The 9379-nt window shown below is 50.3% G+C and overlaps 1 protein-coding gene across 1 annotated transcript; it reads left to right on the forward strand.

Moving 5' to 3' along the window:
- The first annotated feature begins 3869 nt into the window (after window positions 1-3869).
- On the forward strand, window positions 3870-7117 carry LOC119112523 (cocaine esterase-like). The gene has a single exon (XM_037236735.1). The coding sequence runs from the start codon at window positions 3879-3881 to the stop codon at window positions 5565-5567; it is 1689 nt and encodes a 562-aa protein (XP_037092630.1). The 5' UTR covers window positions 3870-3878; the 3' UTR covers window positions 5568-7117.
- Window positions 7118-9379: the final 2262 nt, after the last annotated feature.

Raw genomic sequence — 9379 nt, forward strand, 5'->3', positions numbered from 1 at the left:
CGCATCAGCCTCGCTTGCCCAAGCACACATGTCATGTGCCCGTTTCTTGGCCAGCCAAGAGCGCGTCTGGCCGTCTTCTGGCGCAGAACAGCTGTACTTGCTTTTGCAATAGAGGCGGAGTGCGCCACCGGCCCCCGTCTTCGTCACTTGACGTAGGAACCTGCACACATACTTTCGGCACGAACTCCTTTCTCTGTTTCTTTTCTTTCCTGGATGCTGTTTTTTTCTTTGTCTTGTGTTGGCCGATCTTATCTGCCCTTCTTGCAGCCTGTTCTTGTACGAAACCATGACGGCACCACACAAGTTCCCTTCATTTGTCCCTTTTACGCTTTGCGCTCGGCGCAGTGACTTCGGTGCCGCAGGCAAGGTTTTCTGTAGAGGCAAGCCAAGCGACCTGAGTGAGGTGGAGATATACTTGTCTGCTCTTACACCCTTTCAGGTGGGGGTCAAACCGACCCCCGATGATTTTTCCGGAATGGTTTCCGAAAAACAACTTGCGTAAGTGTAGAAAATTGAATAGTGGATCGTTTGGTATAGAAAGTTAGACGCACTTTGTAAGGTATCTAATCTGCGGCAGGTCAGTCAGACCATGGATTCAGAAAAGTCCATTTCTGGGGAATGGTCCAATCTCATTGAAGAACGGAGTGTTAGAGGAAGCCACATATCTCTGAGATATTTTCTTATGCAGCACAGTAATTAAATTACAGACTAAATTACATTGCTCTAGGGTCAGGTGGGAAGGTCAAACCAAGGTCAACACCAGCCTGCTTTATTCCTCTAGGGCCTGCTGTTAGGGATTGGCTGTGGTGCTCATTTCAAATTTATTGATGACTGGAACGCATTAGAACTTCAAAGGACTTCTTAAATGTTAGGTTAGGTTACTGTCCCAAAATGACACAGGCCAACGTGTCCTTTTTAGGAACATACTGCTTAGCGCAATCTTTGTCGCTTCCTCAAATGCAAACTCAAAGCAGTCTTCCATGATCTTGCCACTGGGACCTTGAAAAGGTCAACCAAGGTCACTGGACTTAAATGAGAATTTGACCTTTTGATTACAGTAAGTATTTAGGTTCTGGGACACCTTGGAAACCAATCTGAAGTCGGACCATATTTGATCTTATTTGAAACGAAGGCCATGACCTAGAGACCTCATACTTTGATCTTAGTGAGTTGACGTAGAAGACAGCACATCCTGTGAATTTGGTGTGTTTAGCCCTCTTAGTTTCTGAAATCTCAGCACGGCTTAAACTAGCCACCCACCCGAGCGAAGGATATCCAATCGGCCAGCCGGGCGCATGTTAAGCCATAGCATATTTGGGAGATAAGCAGGTACCATTTTGCTTTGCTGTAATGAAATAAAGCTGTTTGATTTATTCTGGTGCATAATTGTATCTATTACCTATCTTACGTCATCCTTAAGATCATCATTATGTATTCTGCGTATTGCATCAGGCTTAAGCCATTGCATATTTTGATTGAGTTGGAGGCATCTGCCTTAGCGGCATATATATATATATATATATATATATATATATATATATATATATATATATATATATATATATATATGTAAGTGGATATATAGGGTTGGTAAAGACCAGTATTCAGGGTTAATGAGTTATATCTGGGTACCCCCAATCAGCCTTATGTTTCATTTAACTTCGTTCGGAAGGTTGAAGGGCTACATACCAAATTAGGTTCTCATATATTTCACTTAAAAATTTTGAAAATATTTATTTTCTCTTGTTTTAAGGCTGCTACGTAGCTGTTTCTGAAGCTACCACCTAAACATTTTACGAGAATAACCGAAAAATGAATGTAATCAGTATAGCAGCTCTGAACTTTAATCCAAGAAGTCCGATTTTGGCCCTTAAACTCTGTGGCTTGCCAAAACTCTTTTGAAGCTGTCAGTTATGCATTTTTTCGGAATGTTCAGAAGTTTGAGGTCAATATGTGTGCTAATTTCATTCCTCCTCAGCCGTGCGCAGGGTGGTTCAGATTTCAGACATCCGATTCCAGCACGTGGTGTGGTAGATAGCTGGCTCTGAGTCCCAGAGGCGGCTGATGGCCTGTTAGATGCCAGTTGGTGGCGGGCGAAACGGCGTCTATGGTTATACAGCGTTGCCGTGTCAAATAATTGATAAGTCAAATGATAATAGGCATAAGGTCTCCCGAAAAGATGGAAGGCAAAATCAACTGTCGAATCGGGTGGAGCACTAGTATAAAAAACATCTAACAGTCATTCGGCTTAAACAAGACAACCATAACTGTATTTCCTGAAAACACTGGCATCTGCTTCGTGGTTCCACGCAAGCAACAGTAAGGAATAATAATAATGAAGGGCAACTTCTTCTTCAAAAATTTGACAAGTGTTGGGCCAATAAGTTTCACCGTTTGCAGCGATGTACTTGTTGTTTGTTTGACACAGGGCGTCGTATCGTGCCATCAAGACAGCACATTGCACGCGCTGTGAGACACTTGCAGCGCATGGAGCTACCCTGTTTTCCCCCGGCTGATGCGGGCACCTGGTGAACCCGTGTCCCTGAAACTAACACTGTTAGCGAACTGCCTCCGCAAACTCCTGGCTCTCTGATCACCGTTGTTGGCCGCAGTGGGCGCTGCGCGTGCCCGAGAGTACCGGTTCTGCTGAAGACGGCTTGCCCTGAATGAATCTTAAAACGCCACGAAAACTTAACGCGCGGTAATCCTCTGCACGGTCCGTCCTGCCTTCTGACTTCACCTAACCTTTATTGTGACCGCTGCCAATGGCGACAGGCCATGCCAGCCAGGGGGCAAACAGCAAGTGCTGAAAGCGACTCGAATTCTCGAAAAGCGACCCTTCGCGGATGAACTGGAATACAGGCGCTCTAACCAACTGAGCTATCCGCACAGAATCACGAACCAAATGGACCTTTTGTTGCTGCTAATATCACAAGCATGGTCAAAATACCTGTAGTAGCGTCTTTTTGACAGGCCGAAAAGAATAGACACACTCCTTCTAGACTTCCTGAACATCAATGCTGAAAATAGCAATCCTACAATCTCACTGATCTCACAGGTCCTGGACAAAGGAAAAGGTCGGACAGGATGTGTGTCGCCACAACCCTTACCATGGTGTAAACTCACCGTACTAGGTGCAGGATAACATTGCAACAAGAACCGGATCTATCCAAACCAGTTTCACGCGTTCTTATCGCTCAGCCGCCGCACTGCGCGCGTGTAAGCTCTTGACACAGAGGCGAGCTCAGGGCGCCGGCACGGGAGAAACGCCGAAGCCGCTCTTCTCTGCAGTTCGCCTTTCCGGAGATGATTCCGCTCCGCTGTCTTATATCAATCCGGCCAGCATCTCGTGCGGTTTTGATGGACGCTGCCGCGGCTTGCTGTAAGCAGCTAGATAGTGGATAGGTCAGATAGATAGGTTAAAGATGCCAAACATTCAGGCCCTGTAGTGGCACCGCCAGGACGAACCTCACGGGCGGTGGTCGCACACGGTGTTGACCCATATCGGTGTAACGAAAAGGACTAAGACCATTGTGCTGCCCTTACCCAAACGAGTTCTGCGCGTCCCTCTCGCGTACCCGCCGCGCTGGCAAACTGCCAACTCTTGGCACAGTGGCGCGCTCTGGGCAATGTTAGGGGCGAACGTATAAGCTGTTCGTTTTGCATTACTATTCATTCCAGAAACGGTCCCACTGTTTTAAATCGCACCGCTCAACAGTGCCTCTGGTGGATACTGCCGCCGCTAACTGCAAATCATCCGTGGCCTTGTTGCCAGGCGGCAGTCTTGCCTGCGGCACGCCGCCTGTGCCCCGCCGCCGCCGCACTCTGCGCCCGCCGTAAAGTCCGCGCGTTAGTCGCACGACCAAGTCCGCGGGGGGATGCGCGCGTTGCTCGTGCTCGGGTGTTTGGCGCTGTCGCTAGCCGAGCGGCCGCTGGTCCGGCTCGGTGACGGGGTGCTGCGCGGCGTCACGCTTCGCTCGTTCGAGGGACGCCAGTATGTCGCCTTCAAGGGCATCCCGTATGCCCGACCACCGGTGGACGACCTGCGCTTCCGGCCGCCGCGCGCTCACCCCGGCTGGTCGGGGGTGCGCGACGCCGCCCGGCATGGTGCCACGTGTCTGCAGTTCAATATGATGAATGACAACATCAAGGAGGGCCAGGAAGACTGCCTGTTCGTCAACGTGTACTCGCCCCGACTGCCAGCTGGTGACGGTGAGCCCGGTCTGCCCGTCATGGTGTGGATCCACGGCGGGGGCTTTGTCAGCGGCTCTGGCGACGCCGACCTCTACGGCGTTGACTTCCTGATGGACGAGGACGTCGTGGTCGTCACTCTCAACTATCGACTCAACGTGTTCGGCTTCTTCACCACAGATGACGCCGTGGCGCCGGGCAACGTGGGTCTGCTGGACCAGGTGCTGGCGCTGCAGTGGGTGCGCAGCAACATCGCTCGCTTCGGCGGCGACCCGCAGCTGGTGACGCTGTTCGGCGAGTCGGCCGGCGGCGCCAGCGTCTCGCTGCAGGTAATCAGCCCGCTGTCGGCCGGCCTGTTTCACCGAGCCGTCAGCCAGTCGGGTGGCGCCTCGGCCTGCTACGTGGTCGGCGGCCGGCAGCGGCCCCTGGCGTTGCACTTCGCCGCCGAACTCGGCTGCCCGTCGGAGCATAGCCGGGCCGTGCTCGAGTGTGTGCGACGCGCGTCGGTCGATGATATTATGCGAGTGCTTGGCGCGCTGGGCCCCTCGGCCAGCGCTCGGTCCAAAAAGTTCCACCCGCGCGTCGACCCGGAGGCCACGTCACCATTCATGCCGGCTGAGCCGAACGTGCTGCTCCAGCGGGGTGAGTTCAGCCGCGTGCCCTGGATGATGGGATGTGCGCGGGACGAAGGTCTGTTCGTCCTCAACTTTGTTCATGGCAGTAGTTCGGACACCCTGAAGCGAGCCCAAGAGGGAGACCTGGAGGCATGGGGCTCCAATGAGCTCATGTGCGGTGGTAGTCTCTCTGACAAGACTGAGAAACCTCTCGAGGTCGCTGCCAAGATCCGTGACTTCTTCCAGAGCCGCGGCAACTCTAATGCTGGTCTCATGGACTTCTTCGGTGACCGCTTAGCTGCGCTGACACTGTCGACCGAGTCTGAGCTGGCGTCGCAGTACGTGCCTGTCTACAAATACGTGCTGGACCACGTGGGGCCGGGCCAGATGCACTTCACCGATCTGCTACAGATCCCGGTACCGCCGGCGCCGCATGCTACGCACGGCGACGACCTGGCCTATCTGTTCCACGGTGAACGGCAGCCGCTGCCGGAGCGCGGCTCGCCCGAGCACACCATGATCCGGCTTCTGGTGAACCTGTGGACGAGCTTTGCACGGCGCGGCTACCCCACCACGGACGTGCTGGACGCGCCCGCCTGGCCCATCTTCACGGCGCAGAGTCAACGCCACCTGCGGCTGAACGCGGCGCCGGCCCTTGGAGACCATGCCTTCGAAGAGCGCGTCCGCTTCTGGAAAAGCCTGCCGTTGGCCGAGCCGTGGAATGCGCACGAGCAGTCTAGTCGGCTACGTGGCGAGCTCTGACCGCTAGGTGGGAGTAGTGGGGTTCTACCAAGTTCAATTTTTTGGCGGTGAGGTACCGCTAATGGATTTGTACTCTGATTCGAGAATAGGTGCAGGCAATGGGGCGGTGGTGGGTTAAAGAATACCTTACAACATTCTTGTGGTTTCACCGAGTGTCACGCTGAACTCTATAGCTCGGTGGTTCGCAAGCAATGAGCTGTCTATACCGGCTGGATTAAGGAAACTAAAACCTGGCATCGCTTGAATCTGTGACGAGGTCTGGTTCGCCTCAGTTTAAGTCAGTGTATGCACTGCTAATCTGGAAGCGGGACACTGGCGCAGCGCAAGCCTTGTTGATGCGCGTGGTGTCTGCAGTCCCCGTGGTCTGATGGAAAGGCTACACGCAATGCAATAGTGCCGGTTACGAGCTCCAAGGTGGGCGCGCTGCCTTGCCCGACAGTTGAAGGTAAGTCTACTGACAGCTGAACAAATGAAATAGCCTGGTCCCGAGTTGGGTTCTTGGCCGATTGACAGAAACGTCTGTTGAAAACTGACCAAACCAAATCAGCCTGACCCCCGCGACCGCGTCTGGAATACGGCCCAGGCCACACCGATGCCCTGATATGTGCCCTGCATGGTCCAGAGTGGTGCGCAGCTGGGCCGCGGACTGAGTGTCAAATAAAAGGCTATCCCCACATCCTGCTCACATCCAGAAAAGTGTCACATCTTGCCGCGGCCGTCAGCAAAATTCTGCAAGGATCATCCAGGGTTATGCCGGGTTTCCGGACACTGCCCAACCGGACTACCCGTCTCAGGCCCGGCAGGAATTACAAAAATGCTGGCTGGGTATTTTCTCGAGATTAATGTGTGATTAGCAGAAACATCTGCTACCCTGGGGTGGAGTTATGAAATTCTGGTGCAAAACCATAATGAACTGCCGTGAAGTCTTCAGAACAGGGTCATGAAAGATAACGAATTTGTTGTTTTGTTAGGGCCATCCAGTTGATAACTCATTTGAGTCCTGTAAACCAGCGCGAAAAAGGAGAAAAAGGCTTTAATGAGGCAAAACGTATGACACATCCTTACAACCAAACCAGCTGTAAGAAAACTGGTTAACGACGAGGAAAATTAAAGGGAGACTCCCACGTTTCCATGGGATTTTGAACTAAATCAGCCATCTTAAGGATCACTCCATGCAGTTCACGGCCCTTCCCTTTTATAAGCGAGTATGCTACCTTTTTGTACTTTTCACTTATTAGGTCAGGCGCGCTTAATTTGATCGGTGATGCCAGTTTTCGCGAAATCCTTCTGAAAAGCTTCGAATTTCGATTTGAAGTGGCCGCTCCTGCGAAAGGAACCTTATCGGACTCTCTGGTCATCACTACGCAACAAAACCCTTTACTATGTCTTGCTTTTTCCCAAGTGTGCATTCTGTGATGCCTGCAAAACACCAAATTGTCCAGATGCATGTGTAATAAATCCAATGAAAGCTGGAAACACTCTTTTTAGAGAAAGGGATATGTACAGATGATGTTGTTATCCCGCGAACTCAATGGCACGTCATACTATGACTGATTTGTCTCCTGTGGGTATGTTTTTCTTGAGATATGCATATATATATATATATATATATATATATATATATATATATATATATATATATATATATATGTGTGTGTGTGTGTGTGTGTATATATGTATGTATATATATATATATATATATATGTGTGTATATATGTATATATATATATGTATATATGTATATATATATATATATATGTGTATATATATATATATATATATATATATATATATAGCGTTTCTCCCCTATTACCTCATTTCTAAGAGCATTTTGGCTTTATGAAACAAGGTCTCACTTGGTGTAATGACGCACTGGCTCAAACTTCAACCAATGCGCTGCTCGGTAACTAGCACTTGCCACGCGCTGTGCCAATTACAAACGTTCTTTTGTACTAACGTCATTCATGCCAGTGGAGGTGCTAGTTTTAAGCCCGCGGGCCTGCAAGGTGCGGGTGAAAACATTTGGGCTTAAGGGGACGTCGCTATTCGAGCTTTAGGGTTTTATTTGGGTCATTTGGGCTTATTTGGGCTTAAGGGTGGGTCCACAGCCGCGTTAATTTCCCGCCCAAACTATGACTGTGCAGAACTGTGGTGTGGTATGTCAAACAAGGTCGTTGTTGTAGGTTTCCGACGCATGCCCCCCCCCAAAAAAAAAATGTACACACACAACTTGAGAAAAATGAACGATCACGGCACGCGGAGTGCAAAGTAAGTACGCTGGAGTGCAGGGTCGTGCGGCTTCAGAAGATGCCGCAAAGGTGAATAAATGGCCGTGATGTCCGTGTCGTTAAGGATGCAAGAACTGCTCTCACGTCGACGGTGGGGTCCTCGCCTATGAGTGAACGCAAGGACAATCGATGTTGCAAATGGCGACCAAAGTGACTATAGCGGTCCGTGGCAGAGTGCACTGCACGAGGACCTTGGCGACAGACAGCGCGTGATCACAACGAGGACATTCCGCTGCTTGCCCTGCTAAGTGGAAAAAGCGCCTGTTCCGTAAATGTGGCCTATGTGGATGCGGCACAGGCTAATTTTCTCCCTTCTACCATCGCGATGGGAGGGCTGCCACCCGACTGCGTTTGACTTGACAGCCTTAGCACACGCTCAGGTGGGGGTCAAGTTGACCCTTCGAAGGTTTTTCTAAAGTAATTTCCGAACGGCGCGGCGTAGCCACGCCAAATTTTGCCTAGCTGTAAAAAATTGATAATGGATCATTTGACATAACAAATTTAGATGTGCCTCGTAAGGTCGCTGAACTATGGCAGGTCGAAGCCAGGCCATGTTTCAGCGAAGGCAATTTCTAGAGAATCATTCAATCTGATGCAACAACAGGGTGTTCGGCGAAGCCATACATCCCTGAGATGCTTTCTTAGACAAAACAAGTATTAAAGGAGCAAATTACGCTGAGCTAAGGTCAGGTATGAACGTCAGACCAAGGTAGAACCACTCTGTTTTATTTCTCTAGGGCTTGCTGTATGGGATAGTTTTTGGTGCACATTTCAAATTTATTGACAGCAGGAACCGCATCGTTATCTTCCATTGACTTGTAAGAGGTGCGAATAGGTCATTGACCTAAGATGACTCAGGTCGACATTTTGTTTTTAGGAGCATACTGCCTAGCGTAATCTTTGTCGTTTATTCAAATGCAAAACTCGGAGCAGTCTTGTATGATTGTGTCACCATGACCTTCAAAAGGTCAGAAAAGGTCACTGACCTTCAATTGGTTTGTGAACTTTTGTTCAGAAACAGCTATCTAGGTTGTGGGGCACTTTGGAGACCAACCTATAATTTGACATTGTTTGACTTTATTTGACCTGAAGGTCATGACCTAGGAGCCTCAAACTTCGACCTAAGTGAGTTCACATGCGGGATACACCTTGAAAATTTGGTGCCTCTAGCTTTCTTAGTTCCCGAGATCTCAGGGGGTCAAATTGGCCCCGCCCCCACCCGAGCGAAGGGTATCTAGCCGTCCACCCTGGCGCGTGTTAAGCTTCCTTCGCGAATTTCCATGATCGTCAGCGCTCTTCCGATCTCATGCTGTTTGCCAGTTTTACTTTAAGTGACCTGACAGCACATGCCTGAAGCCAGAGAACGGCGCTCGGGAAGAGCGAGAGTAGGTCCCGCTTAGTGTCCGCCCTCCCGTTCCCAGTAATGCCGGCGTGTCCAGGCACCTTACCGAAAACAACGCTCTTTCCGATCTGCTCAAGGGATGCAGTAAATCAAATGACCAGGTCAACTAAGACATGCTCTGT

This window comes from Pollicipes pollicipes, unplaced genomic scaffold (genome assembly GCF_011947565.3).
Source record: "Pollicipes pollicipes isolate AB1234 unplaced genomic scaffold, Ppol_2.1 Scaffold_2555;HRSCAF=2994_pilon_pilon_pilon, whole genome shotgun sequence".
Classification (NCBI taxonomy): Eukaryota; Metazoa; Arthropoda; class Thecostraca; order Pollicipedomorpha; family Pollicipedidae; genus Pollicipes; species Pollicipes pollicipes.